The sequence below is a fragment of the Artibeus jamaicensis genome, unplaced genomic scaffold, assembly GCF_021234435.1.
Source record: "Artibeus jamaicensis isolate MK-2021 breed Jamaican fruit bat unplaced genomic scaffold, CSHL_Jam_final contig_1132, whole genome shotgun sequence".
NCBI classification, from domain to species: domain Eukaryota; kingdom Metazoa; phylum Chordata; class Mammalia; order Chiroptera; family Phyllostomidae; genus Artibeus; species Artibeus jamaicensis.
In genome coordinates, this window is record NW_026521221.1 from 324479 (window position 1) to 342993 (window position 18515).

Here is an 18515-nt window from a genome sequence, read left to right on the forward strand (position 1 = left end):
TGGCTCAGTTGATTGTAATATCATCCTGTAAACCAAAAGATGGTGGGTTCAATTCCTGGTTTCTCTCCATCTCTCTCCCTCCTTTCCCTTGTCTCCAAAATCAGTGAGCATATTCTAGGATGAAGATTTAAAAAACATACAAAAAACCTGCATTGTCTATCAACACACTCACCCTTAATTTCTCATCTTAACTGAAAGGCAGACATTATGATATATTGGTTGAGAATACAGGCAATGACTACAGAATGTGTGGGTTCTAGTTGTGACTCTCATAACTTTCTTGCTGTTTGACCTTGGGCAGATTATGTAATCTTTCTGTGTTTCAGTTCCCTCATCTATAAAAAGGGCATAATATTATAATATATCTACAATGCCTATGGCAAGCATATGGTGAGTTTTTGATAAAGGCTAGCTATTATTATTATTATTATTATTTTTAAAAGATTTTATTTATTCATTTCTAGAGAAAGGGGAAGAGAAAGAGAAAGAGAGAAACATCAATTAGTTGCCTCTCGCACACCCCCAACCAGGGACCTGGCATGCAACCCAGTCGTGTGCCCTGACTGGGAATCAAACCAGTGACCTCTAGGTTCACAGGCCAGCACTCAACCCACTGAGCCACACCAGCTAGGGAGGCTAGCTATTATTTTTTATATTATTGCTACTTCGTTGACCAGTACAATGAAATCTCCTTCCCTCAACAAAAAACTTCCCATCTTCCCCATATTAAAAAAAAATAATGGGAACATTTTGTTCTTTTTCCCTTCTAATTAAAAAAATTATTAATTTCTAATAGTAAGGTACCTGATTATGAGGTTTTTCTACATTTAGATAAATAGTTTAGTCCTGGTGTAGTAAATCAATTCAACAAACTGTGTTTCTTGTAACATCTGCATCTTTCAAACTTTATGCATATCTGGAAGAATTTTAAAAATAGGATGATGCGTAAATTAGGGACTCGGGGTTAAATAAAATTATGCAGCCTTCTTGGAGTCTCAGAAATTTAGTAGGAAACTATTGGAAATTTGAGGATTTTGCCAGGAATACTGTAGGCAGTAGTTGTAAAGGATGATTTATGGGACCAGGAATAGAATGGTGGCAGGAAAGTCAAATAATTCCTACAGTTATTTAGGCTTGAAGAGATGGGGCTAGAGATCTGACAGTGGAAAAGGGAAGGTTAGAATGGGTCCATGAAAGAATCTGAAGGAAGCTTCAAGAAGACTTACTGACTTGTTGGAGAGAAGAAGAAAGGAGTCAAATTAACTCCCAGGTTTCTAGTCTGAGAGAAGCTTGATGCCAGTAATTTAAAATGTGGTAGATAGGAAGGGCATCTAGTTGTTTTGACATTGGAACAGATTGAAGAGGTTTATTTTGGATGTGTTGGCTTGAACCTAGCAATGGCAGTTCAGGAAGCCAAATTCATAGATGTCAGAGGAGAGACTAGATCTAGAGACATAGCTGAAGACATGAAAGAATATTTTTCCAATTTTAGTTTAAAGAGAAATGAGTCATTAAAGGTAAAAGAACAAGAAAAGTGCTGATAGTGCTGTGTCATGTGAACATAAAGATTGGGGGGAGAGGGATGTTGAAGTGATAAAAAAGCTAAATGAGGAAGAGTGGAGCAGTCTTTAGACCTGGCTTGGCTGACCTTGGTGAGCATCGTCAGTGCTGTGAAAGCTCCCCTGTAGCTTTGAGTGGCCTTGAAGATGCAATTTTTTTCAAATAAGAAGGCAAAATAAAAACAAGATTGTAAAGAGTTAAAGAGAAAATGGAAACTAAAAAGCACTCATTGTAGAAATTTGGCAGGAAGGAAAAGTACAGAAAGAGTATAGGAGTTGATAGGGGAAACCTGATCGTGTTTAAAAGCGAGGAGGGGAGGAGTCAGTTCAAAGGAAGAAATTGAAGATACAAAAGTGTATGTAGAAGCTAAGTCCCAGATGAGTTGAGAAGGCAAGAACTGAGAAAATTAGAGGGAGTTGCCCTCATTTTGGAAAAATTAAAATAGATTTTTCCTATGAAATATTACCTCTGTGTGCTGGCATGTACACCTTTTTCACTTCTCTACTATGAAGGAGTTATATAATCTGCTTTTTACAGTGACCTCATGTTAAAATATCTTCAGATTATAAAAATAATTTATGTTCATTGTAGAACATGGAGAAACATGTAAATGAAGAAAAAAATCACCCATAGGAATTATAGGAATAATCACCAGCAATAATAAATAACTTGTTACTGTTCGATAGAGTCCTTTTGAATGGATTGATTTTATATATATTTCTGAAAAAACATGATTATACTATACTGTATATTCTGTTTTCTGTCCTACTTTTAAAAATACTATTATTTTTTAAACTTCTTCCACTTCACAAAATACTCTTTGTAAGTAGTGTTTTTAATATTCCATTGTAAGCAGTAATCCCATTTGGATCAACCAAGGAAAGCATTCTCAGTTCCTTTTTTTATCTCCTTATTTTTTTAACCTGATCCAAATTCTCCTGTTAAACATAAGTGCTACAGATACCAAAACAGTTATTGAGAGTCTGGGAGCTGAGATTAGGAGGAAGAAATCACTATCCCCAGGCTCTAAAGATTGTCCCAGAAAACCCTCTTTACCTTCTTTCTCTCTCTCCTTCACTGACATTCTTGGGAAAAAGTCCATGTTCATACTTCCCTTTTATTTTTTGTGTGACATCTGCCTCAGAGAAACCAGTGATTTGCCTTTAGGCCCTGTAAATTCCCTGTGGGGCCTTGGAAGAGAGAAGAAAAGGTTACTCTTATAGGGTGAGGGAAGGATGGGAGGTAGGGTTCCCGGACTGTTTGTGGTCACCTGTCCTTCCTTTGTCATCTTATCAGAAAAATAGTACTCTCATCTTTTTTCGGCTAATCATAATTGAAATGTTGGCTCTAGTTGAGGATGAATTGGATTCAATTAATGAAAACAAAGTTGTGGTAAAATGACATGAATTTTTTCTGTCTTATGCTATACTATTAATTAGCTACTGGGTTTTTTGGACTATAAGATGCACTGGACCATAAGACGCACCTAGGTTTTAGAGGAAAATAGGAAAAAAATTGAAACAAAAAATGTGGTAAAATATTTAATAATATAAATAACATAGGCTGCCACCCCCCCAGCAAGCCAGGTTTAAGCTACATTTGGACTATAAGACGCACCCCCCATTTTCCTCCAAAATTTGGGGGGGTGTCTTATAGTCCAAAAAATACATAACTGTCTTTGGGCAAGTTACTTGTTCTCTCTTGAGTAAAAAAAAAAAATTAGGCTAAAGCTTTAAACTCTAACCTGTCTTTTATTATTATGTTAGTGTTACAAATTTTCAACCTCAAGACTCTTGATAAGAACACCCTTTGTAATGGTGAGAGTTACTCTGATGTTGGTGATTGGAGGAGAATCACTGATACCAAAAATATTATTTTAATTCTTTGTACATATCCATGCTTTGTTTTTCAAGAAGAGTGAAATTGCAGAGTTAAATACAATATAAGTAATTGATGTACTACAATATATTAATGTAAACAAAAAGCCTAAGTTAATTTAATCTTAAGCTGTAGCTTAAGTTATTAGAGATGAAAGTCCAGACATGTTTCATTCCCGTGTGATGAGCTTTCTCATTGGGAGTAGGTAGGGAGTATCTAGACACTTGAAGCTATTTAGTCTCTTTACTGGGCAGCCATTGTAGTAAATTATATGAATAGATCCCTTTTCATTCTGGGAGATGACTACTCTATAAAGGGAATTCATCCCTCCACCTCCTTCTGCATGTCACTATTTATCTTGTCAAGAAAGTAGCTGTAGCAATTACTTCATTGTCTTTCTTTGGCAGAATTTTATGGTTTTATTAACACAAATATAATGTGTACACAGTCTGTCTATTCATTTTCTTCGCTGCGCAGCCTGGCATTTGGATTGCTGACTCTGATGGCCAGCCGGGCTACTCTTTCCACAATGCCTTTGGGGTTCTTTGAGGAGACATTGTGAGCAGCCTCGGCACAGTAACATTTGTTGCACATCAGCAGCGCTTTAAGCTCCTTGACATTGTGGACCAGGAACTTTCAAAAGCCCCTGGGCAGGAGGATGTGCTTTGTTTTCTTGTTGCTCTGCTAACCAACGTTGGGCAGCAAGATGCGGCCCTTGAATCTTCTGTGCACCCTATTGTAAATACCTATGGGTTTCCACCAGTTCCGCTTAATTTTAACATATCGGTCTGACTGGTACCGGATGAACTTCCTGGTCCTCTTTTTGACAATCTTGGATTTCACAAGGGGTCTGAGGGTGGCCATGGTGCCAAGTAGGAGATGGCTGTCACCTCCATGGGCAGCACCAAGGAAGCTATTGTCTTTATTTAAGAAAATAGACACTATATCCAGTGTTCAGAATAGTTATAAGTAAAGGTAGTATTTTGTTCTCAGTGTTCCATAGCTCTTGCTATATCTCTCAAGGTCTTTTTTCCTTTTGTTCTTTTTTTCATTGGAAGATTATTCTTTCTGTTTCCTATAATCGCTGTCTTCAACCACACATGATCCCATTTCTGATTGTTCTCTTTTTATATATTATCAAATGGCACTTTGCAAATATCTGGGAGCCTCAACAATTGTTTTAGACTGTCAGGCTCTTGGAGGAAAAGGATAATCCTATATTGTTGCCCAAGAAAGGTATGCATAAGGCAAATGCTTAAGGCAAAATGGAATTTGTAATATACAATTCCTTTGTTAAGAGACTTTACCATTACAATTTTGCCTTAATTTCCTTCACCTTTTTAAGCTTTATTGAAATATGACTTAACATAAAACTCACTTGACTTAAATGTGCAGCTTACTGATTATAATTGTATATAGAATAGTACAATCCTCAACCCAACCAAATTTTAGAACATTATCATCAACCCCGCCCAAGGTATTTTGAGCCCATTTGCAGTTATTCCCACTCCCACCCCAGCCCTGGGAAACTGTTAATCTACTTTATGTTTCAATAGATTTTGCTTTTATGGATGTTTTATATAAATGGAATCATATAATATGTGGTCTTTTGTACTTGCCTCTTTTCACTTGGCATGATGTTCATAAATATTGTAGCATGTATTAGTACCTCATTCCTATTTGTTGCTGAGTAGTATTCCAGATGGATATACCTAATATTGTGTATTGATTTTCCAGTTGATTGACATTTAGATCTCTCACATTTTTGGTTATTTTGAATAATGTTGTAATGAACATTTGCCTACAAGTATTTTGTGAACATAAACTTCCATTTCACATGAATAAGTATGTGTATGCTATGGTTAGCTTGTATTTAACATTTTTTAAAAAGTGGCAAACTGTTTTCCCAAGCTATTGTACCATTTATATTCCCACAGTAATATGTGAGGGTTCCAGTTTCTCTACATCATCCCCAACACTTCTCATTGTCTGTTTTATTATTATTATAGCCATTCTGGTGGTTGTGAAGTAGTATCTCACTGTGGTTTTGACTTGCACTTTTCTAATGGTGTAAAGTCCTTCACTCTTTAAAAAAACATGACACTGTATGTTCTTTAAAAAAAAGAAATGAATATGTCTTCCATCCAAAAGGGAGATAGACTATCAATAAATAAGTGCTATTTTCTAAAGGAAAACAATTCAAATTTGATAGACCTTTTTTTAAAATTGTTTAATTATAGTTGTCCCACATTTTTTGCTGTTGCTCCCCCCTGCCCTGCCCCTGCCATAGGCAGTCCTCAGCCCATTGCCCATGCCCATGGGTCCTCAATACATGTTCCTTGACTTGCCCCTTCCCTTTCCTCCATTACCCTCTCCCGCCTCCCCTCCGCTCACTGTCAGTTTGTTCTTTATTTTCACTTCTCTGGTTCTATTTTCTTCATTTGTTTGTTTTGTTGATTAGGTTCCACTTACAGGTGAGATCATATGGTATTTGTCTTTCACTGCCTGGCTTATTCCACGTAGCATAATGCTGTCCAGATCCATCTGTTCTGTCACAAAGGGTAGGAGTTCTTTTTTCTTTGCTATGTAGTATTCCATTATGTAAATGTACCACAGCGTTTTGATCCATTCATTTACTGATGGCTGTTTCCAGCACATGACTGTTGTAAATAATGCTGCTATGAACATTGGGGTGCATAGGTTCTTTTAAATTAGTGTTTCAGGATACTTAGGATATAATCCCAGCAGTGGAATTGCTGGGTCAAAAGGCAGTTCTAGTTTTCTGAGGAAATTCCATACTGTTTTTCACAGTGGCTGCACCAGTCTGCATGCTGTAGACTTTTAAAATATATATATATACATGTGTGTGTAATAAGTAAGGTTAATCTATGGATAAAGGTAGTCTGTACTAGGAAAGGTTGAACTAAAAAAGACAGAAGGTGAAAGCTGTTTCAACTAATTATCATTTCTACGTAGTATAGAATGGCATTTTTACTAATTCATTCAACATGTACGTTTAGAACACTTTGTAAGTGCCAGGCGGTATTGTAGGCCCCGGGAATATAAGAGTGAACAATCAAGCAAGGTCCCACCACTCATGAAGCTTATATTCTTGTAGAGAAGGCATATGATAAAGAGACAACTTATATATGGAATAGTGGCATATATTATCAAAAAAGCAGGGTAGAGTAAGGAGACAGGAAAGTGAAGGTAGGTGCTGTTTTTTTTGAAAGATGTTATCTATCTATTTTTTGAGAGAGGGGAAGGGAAGGATAGTGAGAGAAGCATCAATTGGTTGCCTCTCACATGCTCCCAGCAAGGGATCTGGCCTGTAACCCAGGCATGTGTCCTGACTGGGGATCAAACCAGTGACTTCAGTTCACAGGCTGGCACTCAATCCATTGAGCCACACCACACCAGCCAGGGCAGTCAGTGCTATTTTAGAGTATGGTCAGGGTTAAAAACCACTTTGAGGAGAGGTATTTGAGCAAGAACTTTAAAATGTTATAAGAAAGGAAACTATTAGAATATATGAGGGGAGAGCAGTCCTCAGAGCACAGGAAATACACAGAACCTTGAGATGAGAAATTTTATCATCCATCCTCCACTGATCAGGCAAATTTTGGCCTAAAGAAACATAAAGCATCTTTGGTAGAACAAGTTACTTAACTTTTTAAAACCTACATATTTTTAAAATGGGGATTATAATTTCAGCATCAGAAATTATAATAATTGAGATTCTGAATATAAAGCATATATGGTTCCATTTTAAGTGATAAAATGGTAATTGCTGTTACTCTATTAGAAATTATTAATGTTATTGTCACAGCACCTATTTTAAGCTTCAAATTAGGTTTCCAACTAATATTCTTTTGTAATTTTCATTTTCTGTATCTTTTAAAATCTGTAAAGTCAAATGAGATACTAGTGCTTTAGGAATGTCATAATCTTAAAGAAATAGGACCATTACCTCACCGTCAGACTGTTATTCTTTTGATTACTATTCTAGTATTCTTACTTATTTTTAAATATGAATGATACTAGAGATCTCTTTCTCCAATTTTACTTCTGAAGGTGTTTTTGTGATAGGCAACTTTATTTTTATCAGTGAGTTGGATTCTAGAAAGTTGACTTTTTATAGATTGTTTTATCAGATTACGTATTTTGACAGAAATGTTTCCTCTAACAGTAATAAATTTCCAGGAGTCTTAGTTGGTTTATTTTTTTTGTCTTATTTGTGTTTCATGGATGCAGTTTGTTCTTATCTCTCAAGGATTGTTTCAAAGTCAGGTTTATTGAGATAAAATGTACATCTAATAAAAATTCACCCTTTATATTGCATAGTTTTAGCAGTTGGGATAACTACCACCATAATCAAGATACAAAACAGTTCCTTGTGGACTTCGACCATCACTAATGACAGTATTTTTAGATGTGTATATATGTGTGTTCCCTCTGGGATTGATCTCCTGCACTCATTTCTGAAGTGTATAAGCCTGGCTGCAAGTCTCTGTGAGGCAAATGATAGAAAAAATGTTAGAGATCTGGGCATTAGTATGTAAATTACCACTTGATCCCCATTTGTGACTGGTGTTTCTTATCCCAAGAACTGTTTCAAATTTTCCATACAATAAAACTCTAGTTTTTTACTGGAATGGAGGAGAGGATATAGAGATATAACTGTGTCTTGAATGAACAACATTCAGGCATTCTACTTGTTCTTAAGCCCATCTTAATTAATCCTCACTTCTTGAGGTCCTCATTATTGGCAAATCCTGAACCTTTTTGGTGATTCTACTTTTTCACTGCTAAAAGTAGTGATTTCTACTAAATCACTGCTGATTTAGAATTTGGCTTTCTCAGACCTGCCAAGTCATTTATCACTTCTGCTTTGCTGTTTCCAAAATGTTGTTGCTGTCACCTCCTCTTCTTGGTCCTTATGGGTTTTATGTCTTTAAACATAAAATACAGAAACTTTGTATTGTCATGGTAATGGAGTCTCAGGGAAAGTTAGAAGTAATTGCAAAGGTAGCCTGTTATCTTTAAATGTCTTCCTTTAAAAAAAAAAAGGCTTACCTGATGGATAAGACCCCTTAAGATCTCACTTCTGCCTCTGTCTCCAGCCTCATTTCTCACTTAGCTGCCACCCACCCCCGGCCTAAGCTCCAGTCACATGCATCTACTTAAGATAATGCCAGACAAACCATGTTTTCCTCATGCTTTCAGTTCAGTACATGCTGTTTGTAACTCTCCATAGTGAAGTTTAGCTCACCCACATGGGTGCCCCTCTATCAGTGCTTATTGTATTACTGCAATTATTTACTTACTTTTTATTTTATTTTATTTTTTTATAAATTTATTTATTTATTTTTGAATTGATTATGCTGTTACAGTTGTTCTATTCCCCCCCTTCATTCCCCTCCACCCTGCCCCCCAACCCCACCATTACCCCCCCCTTTAGTTTATGTCCATGTGTCTCAAGTCCTTTAGGTTCTATATTTCCCATACTATTCTTGCCCCCCCATCTATTTTCTATCTACTGTCTATGCTACTTGTTTTCTGTACCTTCTCCCCCCGTCTCCCTCCTCCCACTCCCCTGTTGCTAACCCTCCTTGAGATCTTCATTTCTATGTTTCCACTCCTGATCTAGCTGTCCTTTTAGTTTGCTTTAGTTTTAGGTGTGGTTGTTAATAACTGTGAGTTTGTTGTCCTTTCACTGTTCATGTTTCTTTAACTTCTTTTTCTTAGATAAGTCCCTTTAACATTTCATATAATAAGGGCTTGGTGATGATGAACTCCTTGAATTTGGTCTTATCTGAGAAGCACCTTATCTGTCCTTCCGTTCTAAATGAAAGTTTTGCTGGGTAGAGCAATCTTGGTTGTAGGTCTTTAGATTTCATGACTTGGAATATTTCTTTCCAGCCCCTTCTTGCCTGTAAGGTCTCTTTTGAGAAATCTGCTGACAGCCTGATGGGGACTCCTTTGTAGGTGATTGTCCCCTTAGCTCTTGCTGCTTCCAGGATTCTTTCCTTCATTTTAATTTTGGCTAATGTAATTATGATATGCCTTGGTGTGTTTCTTCTTGAGTCCAACTTTTTTGGTACTCTCTGGGCTTCTTGGATTTCTTGGAAGTCTATTTCCTTTGCCAGATTGGGGAAATTTTCTTTTATTATTTGTTCAAATAGTTTTTCCACTGGTGGTTGTGTCTTTCCCCCCTTCTGGTACCCCTATAATTCGGGTATTGGAGCGTTTATAGATGTCCTGGAGGTTCCTAAGCTTCTCCTCATTTTTCTGAATTCTTATTTCTTCATTCCTTTCTGTTTGATGATTTTTTCTTCTTCCTTCTGGTCCACTCCATTGATTTGAGTCCCAGTTTTTTTTTCATCTCTATGGTTTTCCTGTGGAATTCCATTCATTTCCCTTAATTTAGCCTTCATATGTTTCTCTAATTTGTGGCTATAGTCCACCAGATCTGTGAGGAAGCTGATGACCAGTGTTTTAAACTGTGCGTCTGAGAGATTTGCTATTTCTTCGTCACTTAGATTTATCTCTGGGGCTTTGAGGTCTCCCTGCGACATTTTTGGTCTGTTCTGGCCCTTTAAGTGGGAGGAGCGGTGCCTTGGATTCCCAGGTCGCTGGGTTGTGACGCTGTATGTGGAGGCGTGGTCAGAGCGGGGAAATGGCGCCGCCGCCTCTGCCAGTCCAAGCGCTCACTCCCTCACCCGCGTGCAACCCGGCAACCACAGTCAACTCGCTGCCACCGCCTCCCCACTGATTCCTCCGTAGTCGCTCACCCGGTGGGCCGCTCGGTCGCTCACTAGGTCCAATCCTGGGTTTGGAACCCGTGCGACTGGATTCGCGCGTCTGGATTCCGCGCCCAGGTCTGACCGAGCCCTCTTTTGTAAGTCCTCACCCGACGCCGGTTTTGCCCCTTACCGGTCGGGCCGAAGAATTTGTTGTTAGCGGACTTCCGAAAAGTTCAGTTTTCCGTGTTCTGGTTGTGTTTTCTGATGCTAATATTTAGTTGTCCCTAAACTTGGTTGTGTGAGGAGGCACGGCACATCCACCTTAAACTTAAACCTCCATCTTGGCGGAAGTCCTACTTTTTATTTTTTAAATATATTTTATTGATTGTGCTGTTACAGTTGTCCCATTTTCTCCCCTTTATCCCCCTTGGCCTGCACACACCCCTCCCACCCACATTCCCTGCCTTTAGTTCATGTCCATGAGTCATACATATAAGTTCTTTGGCTTCTACATTTCCTATACTATTCTTAACCTCCCCCTGTCTATTTTCTACCTACAGTTTATGCTACTTATTCTCTGTATTTTTCCCCCATCTACCCTCCCACTCCCCTGTTGATAACCCTCCATGTGATCTCTATTTCTGTGGTTCTGCTCTTATTGTAGTTGTTTGCTTACTTTGCTTTTGTTTTTGTTTTAGGTGTGGGTGTTAATAACTGTGAGTTTGCTGTCATTTTACTGTTCACATTTTTTTATCTTATTTTTCTTAGATAAGTCCCTTTAACATTTCATATAATAAGGGCTTGGTGCTGATGAGCTCCTTTAACTTGACTTTATCTGAGAAACACTTTATCTGCCCTTCCATTCTAAATGAAAGCTTTACTGGATAGAGCAATCTTGGGTATAGGTCCTTGTCTTTCATGACTTGGAATACTTCTTTCCAGCCCCTTCTTGCCTGTAAGGTCTCTTTTGAGAAATCAGCTGACAGTCTTATTTGCACTCCTTTGTAGGTAAGTATCTTCTTTTCTCTTACTGCTTCTAAGATTCTCTCATTTTTAATATTGGCTAATGTAATTATGATGTGCCTTGATGTGCACCTCCTTGGGCCCAACTTCTCTGGGACTCTGAGCTTCCTGGACCTCCTCCTGGGAGTCTATTTCCTTTTCCAAATTGGGGAAGTTCTCCTTTATTATTTTTATTTTTTTAAACATTTTATTTATTTATCTTTAGAGGGGAAGGGAAGGAGAGAGGGAGAGAAATATCAGTGTATGGTTGCCTCTCATGTGCCCCCTATTAGGGACTTGGCCCGCAACCCAGGCATGTTCCCTGACTGGGAATTGAACTGTGATCCTTTGGTTCGCAGGCTGTGCTCAATCCACTGAGCTACATCAGCAAGGATCCTTCATTATTTGTTCAAATAAGTTTTCAATTTGTTGCTCTTCCTCTTCTCCTTCTAGTACCCCTATAATTCAGATGTTGGACTGTTTAAAGGTGTCCTAGAGGTTCCTAAGCTTCTCCTCATTTTTTTGAATTCTCGTTTCTTCATTCTTTTCTGGTTGAATGTTTCTTTCTTCCTTCTGGTCTACACCAATGATTTAAGTCCCAGTTTCCTTCTCATCACTATTGGTTCCCTGTACATTTTCCTTTATTTCACTTAGCGTAGCCTTCATTTTTTTCATCTAATTTGCGACCAAATTCAACCAATTCTGAGCATCCTGATTACCAGTGTTTTGAACTGTGCATCTGATAGGTTAGCTGTCTCTTTGTCACTTAGAGCAACAAATTGAAAACTTATCTGAAGGTTTGATCTGTTTTTTCATTTGGGCCATTTTTTTGGTGCACCTATTATGTGTGAGGGGCGGAGCCTTAGGTGTTCACCAGGGCAGGGTAACCCACATCGCTGCATTGTGATGCTGTTTGTTTGGGTGGGGTCCTAGAGGGAACAGTGGCGCTTGCTCTACTCTCTGCCAGATTTCAGTCACTTCCCCCGCTACTCACAAGCAAAGTGGGCCCTTCTGGTGCTGATTCCCAGGTGGGTGGGTTTGTGTATGTTCTAGGACCCTAGATGGGTCTCTCCAACAAAGCCTCCTGTGAGGCTGAGAGTTTCTCTTGAAGCCCCTCCAACCCCCACAGGTGTTTTCAGTCAGAGGTTTGAGGTTTTATTTCCTCACACTGGGACCCTGGGTTATGCAGTCTGTCTCCCTCCCCAGTTGTTCTTCCCAGTTTATCTGCATGTGAATGTGGGACTGCCGATTCCACCAGCCACTACCTTGCCGCTCCACCAGCTGCTGCCTTGCCAACCAGCCACCACCTTGCTGCAAGTCCTCTGCCCAACTGCCCCTCTCCACCCCTCCTACCAGTCTGGATGAATGTATCTTCTTTAGCTTTTTGGTTGTTGGACTTCTATACAGTTCGATTTTCTGGCATTTCTGGTTGTTTTTTGTTTTTAAATTGTTGTCCTTTTGGTTGTGCAAGGAGGCACAATGTGTCTACCTATGCCTCCATCTTGGCCAGAAGTCCTTTACTTACTTAGTTTTTAAAAGGCCTCATCCGAGAAGTTTCTTAACCTTGGGGTACAGGTGGAGGGGCTATTCATGGATCAGATATAATTGGAGGAACAGGAGAGTGGATTATTTTTTTCAAAGGTAGAGGAAAGCTTTGGAAAGTTAGTTGTAAGAATGAAAGAAAAATGTAAGGGTTAGGCCTAAAACAAGCCAAGCTATATATATAGTTTAGCTATATATATATATAGTTTGTTTTTGGTTCCTGTGACTGCTTGTGGTGATATATATGATTTGGTTCTGCAATTTTAGGCTTCTATACAGTTGGATGCCATAAATATCACTACTGTACATATAGAACTGATTTTATGACCTGTAAATTGAAATTTAATATGTGGCCACTGATATGGAAAATGGGAAGATTCACATTTTGCATTAGCCCAGAATGCATATCATATTATCTTTACAGGTTGCAATGAAAAAGGATGAGAACAGAAGGAGGCTTAATTTCCTAAAATACCCTACCTGTGCTTCCTATGTGCTTAAGGTTTTTAAAAATGTGTAGTTAGAAAACTGTGTTCTCTGCTTTACTCATAAGCCTCTTTTACACAGTGTGGAGCTGTTATCTTTTTAGATATGTATTAAGGAGATGATCAAGTTCTTTTGCTTTTTGTATTTTCCATTTATTATTTTTATTTTGTTTTCTAGGTATTTAAGAGATTATGGCATCTGAAACCCACAATGTTAAAAAACGGAACTTTTGTAATAATATTGAGGATCATTCCATTGATCTTCCTAGAAAAAGGATCTCTAATTTCACTAACAAGAACATGAAGGAGGTAAGTCCATGGTTTCTAGGTAACAGGTAAGACAGTATGTGTCTTAGTCTGGTCAGGCAAAGAATACCATTACAGAATTCTATAAACTGGGTGGCTTCAGACAACAGAAATTTATTTCTTACATCTCTGGAGTCTGGGAAGTTCAAGTTCAAGGCTTAGGCAGATTTGATATCTGGTGTGGCAATACTTGCTGGTTCATAGATGACTGTCTTCTGACTTTGTCTTCACATGGTGGATGGGATGAGAGAGCTCTCTGGGATCTCTTATATAAGAGCACTAATCTCATTCATGAAGGTTTACCCTCATGACCCAGTCACCTCCCAAAAGCCCTACCTCCTAATACCATCACTTTGGATCACTTTGGGGGTTAAAATTTCTTTTATTTTTTCTTTTCTTCTCTTTGCTTTTCTTTCATTTCATTTATTTATTTTTAGGGAGAGGGGAAGGGAGGGGGAAAGAACAGGGGAGAAACATCAACATACTAAAGAAACATTGCTTAGTTTCCTCTCACGTGCCCCCAACTGGGGACCTGGCCCACAACCCAGGCATGTGCCCTGACCAGGAATCAAACTGGTGACCAGCCTTTCAGTTCACAGGCTGGCACTCAGTCCACTGAGCCACACCAGCCAGTGTTTCATTCCATCACAGACAATTTAAACTATTAGAGCTGTAGATAGTTCTGGTTAAATTATTTGAACAATGGGAGTTCTGGTTAACTTGACAAAATTAAGTAGAATTAATGAAATATGTTTATGTTCTGAAATGTTTATATTCTGAAAACTGTAAAAAGTTTTTGGGCAGGATACTATTTTGATAAGATATAATTTGAATATTTTAGTTTAATATTAAAGAGGAATCATAGAGGTACTTTTTGTTTACCATTGAAAGGCATATCAGCACTGATATAATTTTTTTTAAACCATATTAAAATTCAACTTACTGAGTACCCTATAAGTATAATATGTGACTAGTGGGATGTAAAACAGGGAGATGGATATATCAAAAACAACTATATACAGTGTTATAACTAATAATTGAGATAAAGCATTAGAACAGGAAAATGTAACTGTTGAATTTCAGATTTGTTAATATCAATCACAAAGTTTACATAGCCTTATTTAAAAATTTAAATGTACTACAACTATTCATTTTAATTTTTCAGGTTAAGAAATCTCCAAAACAGTTGGCTGCTTACATAAATAGGTAAGAGCATCTTAAAAGTTTGTGGGAAACAGCAAATACTAAAAGCTTGATAAGAGTAAAAATAGGGAAAAATAAGGATTCTCTTTTATTATAATAATTAACTGATTGGCAGACAGTTCCTTTGTGGTAGGCACTGTGATAAACACATCAGAATTATCTCTAATCCTTAAAACAGTCCTACCGGGTAAGTATTATTACCCACTAACAATTGATGAGGAAAACTAAAGGTCAGAGAAGTTAAGTGATTTGTTCAGAGTTGTACACTCAGAAAGTGGTAAAAATGGCATTCATTCTCTGATCTGAACTTTCTCCTAAACTGCTGGTGATCTGAGGACCCTGAGGGTCCCTGCAGCCCTTTCAGGGAGTTTTTGAGGTCACTATATTCATATCAATACTGAGACGTTATTTACCTGTTTCACTTTCATTCTCTTACAAGTGTACAGTAGAATTTTCCAGGGGCTACATTTGATATCACAGTAAATTGAATGGAGAAGCAGATAATGAGAAGCCAGCTGTCTTCTGTTAAAGCAGATATTAGAAATTTACAAAGATGTAAATGTGCCATTCTTCTCAGTATGTGTATATGTAGGATTTTTTTAGTAAATATTCCGTGTTAAATGAATTAACAAATTTTCTCAGTTTTAGTTCCTAATATAGTAAAATATCAGTAATTATTACCCACATTAAAAAATTATTTTGTGACTTAGAGAATTTTTTTAAAACTTAAATTAAATTTATTAGCATGACATTGTTTGAGAAAATTGTATAGGTTTCAAGTGTATACAATTACATAATGCATCACCTGTATATTGCAGTATGTGCTTACTACCCAAAGTCTAGTCTTCTTCCATCACCACATAACTGACTCCATTTACCCTCTATTCCCATCCCCCTTTTCCTCTGGTAACCATAGATAACCACCATACTGTTATCTCTGTCTGTGAGGGGTTTTTATTTGTTTGTTTGTCTTATTTATTCATTTGTTTATTCAGTTTTTATATCCCATGTGAGTGAATACATATGGTTCTTGACTTTTTCCATCTGGCTTATTTTGTATAGCATGATATTCTTAAGATCCATCTGTGTTGTCACCAGTGGCAGTATTTCATCTTTTCTCATGGCCGAGTAGTATTCCATAGTATATACATATAACATCTTCTTTATCCAATCACCTATCACAGGTCACTTTGGTTGTTTCCTTGTCTTGGCCACCATAAATAATGCTGCAGTGAACATGAGAGTACATATATCTTTATGAATAAATCAGGTTTTTTGCACAGATACCCAGAAGAGGGATTGCTAGATCACATGGTAACTCTATTCTTAATTTTGGGGGGAACCTCCATACTGTTTTTCATAGTGGCAATATTAGTTTACATTTCCTCCAGCAGTGAATGAGGGTTCCTTTTTCTCTACAAACTCTCTTAACACTTATTATTACTTGTTTTATTAATAGCCATTCAAACAGGTGTGAGGTGGTATATCATTTTAATTTTGATTTGCATTTTCCTAATAGCTAGTGAAGTTGAGCATCTTTCTATATATCTGTTGTCCAGAGAACTGTAAGTTCAGGAGACCTCAAGAATGTTTAAAAAGTGCAAAGCATCCCGAGGCCAAAACACTTGAGAACCATTATACTCAACCATGAGATGTGACCTATTGTAGTTTCTTATTCAAGTGAAATTAAATATACTCAGCTTAATCAAAATAAATTTTAATATATTCAAACATGTATAATTGTTACAAAAAGTATAGATGATTAGAAATGTTTATAATTTTTTTACTCCCAGAATGGCCTGTAATATTTCATTTTAAAGGCATCTAGTTATTATGCCGCTTTTCATTTTCATTTGATATAAAGTATCATCCTTTTTATTGCTTTTCAGATGGTTTATAAATTAACCTCTTGGATCTAAAATTTAAGATTTTAAATTTTCTTTTTTTTTTTTTTCATTTTTACAGAACAGTTGGACAGGCTGTGAAAAGCACAGACAAACTACATAGGGTGATCTACCACAGAAAGAAAGTTCACCATCCTTTTCCAAATCCTTGTTATAAAAAGAAACAGTCCCCTAGAAGTGGGGGCTGTGACATGGCAAATAAAGAAAATGAACTGGCTTGTGCAGGCCACCTGCCTGAAAAATTACACCACGATAGTCGAACATATTTGCTTAACTCCAGTGATTCTGGTTCTTCACAGACAGAAAGCCCATCATCAAAATATAGTAGTTTTTTTTCTGAGGTAAGTTTATAAACTTAACTTTATTCTTGTTATACTATTGGGGTTTTTTCTTTGCCATATTCTGCAAGCAGCATAATTTGCCATCCATTGAATTCAGATTTATTTGAATGATTGTAATTCCCGAGCAGTTCTCCTGATTAACCAAATTTGAATCAGTAGTTTATTTCATTTCTTTAAGTTAGTGCTACATGAGGTGGCTTGAAATGATTGACAAGCTGCTATAAATATCCAGAAGGATAAATTGGCCAGTAGAGATTTAAAGGAAGGGAAAAGAAATCTTGCCCTAAAAATGGACCACCAAAGCCAGTTATCCGTGCACATTTTGCTGGGCTCTCAAAATCACCTAGTAGGAAGCTTTGTTTTGGCAAACCTACTGACTTATGCTGCTCTTCTTGCTCAATCAAAATTTGGTGTTTGAATAGGCTCAAGGGAATTCTGAGGGGATGATAAAAACATTCTAAAACTGGGTTGTTATGATGGTCGCACAACAATAAATTAGTTAAAAATAATTGAATTACGTACTTCTAATGGATGAGTTTTGTGGTGTGTAAATTATATCTCAAAAATGTCATTTTTACAAAAATGGCCATTTTGAAGATAGTTTGATAAAATTTGTAAATACATGAATTTATAATTATTACATATTTACTGTATATGTTATAGAAATAAACCTGAAGGAAAAAATGATCCATAATATCAACATCCAGAGATAACAGTATTAAATTTTTAATGTATCTTTCTCTTTATACTGACATATTATTTGATACCTTGATGCTTAATAAATAAATTTAGATATTTTTCCACGTGATTAAATGATTTCCACAGTTTTTTAATAGATACATAACTTACATTGCTTGAAAGTACCTTAATTTCTTTAACTATGATTTGGTAAACTTAGTATTGTTTTTGTCTGGCATAACAGCTTAAAAAGCATTTTCTGTGTCATGCAAACAGAAAAAGGTTTTTAAATTAAAGTGGTCATAAGTATGTATAGGTGAATGAAGAACATGACTAAATGATGCAAAAAAAGATTTTTAAAAAATTTTTATTTTATTGATTATGCCATTACAGTTGTTCTATTCCCCCCTTCATTCCCCTCCACCCTGCACCCCCCCACCCCTATCATTCCCCCCCTTTAGTTTATGACCATGTGTCTCAAGTTCTTTGGATTCTATATTTCCCATACTGTTCTTGCCCTCCCCCTATCTATTTTCTACCTACCATCTATGCTACTTATTTTCTTTTTTTTTTTTGTTTTTGTTTTGTTTTTTTTTGTTTGTTTTTTTTATTAAATTTATTTATTTTTTTTGAATTGTTTATGCTGTTACAGTTGTTCTATTCCCCCCTTCATTCCCCTCCACCCTGTCCCCCAACCCCCTATCATTCCCCCCCCTTTAGCTCATGTCCATGTGTCTCAAGTTCTTTAGATTCTATATTTCCCATACTATTCTTGCCCCCCCATCTATTTTCTATCTACTGTCTATGCTACTTATTTTCTGTACCTTCTCCCCCCTTCTCCTCCTCCCACTCCCCTGTTGCTAACCCTCC

The 18515-nt window shown here is 37.1% G+C and overlaps 1 protein-coding gene and 1 pseudogene across 1 annotated transcript in view; one reads left to right on the forward strand and one right to left on the reverse strand.

Moving 5' to 3' along the window:
* KATNBL1 (katanin regulatory subunit B1 like 1) overlaps positions 1–18515 on the forward strand; it is a 48744-nt gene that overhangs the window by 18383 nt on the left and 11846 nt on the right. Inside the window, exons 2-4 of the mRNA XM_037133167.2 lie at positions 13392–13522; positions 14685–14725; positions 16688–16967. Coding sequence (XP_036989062.1) covers positions 13406–13522; positions 14685–14725; positions 16688–16967 — 438 coding nt within the window. The 5' untranslated portion in view covers positions 13392–13405. The remainder of the gene's footprint in view (positions 1–13391; positions 13523–14684; positions 14726–16687; positions 16968–18515) is intronic.
* Positions 3892–4344, reverse strand: LOC119040257 (60S ribosomal protein L32-like; annotated as a pseudogene).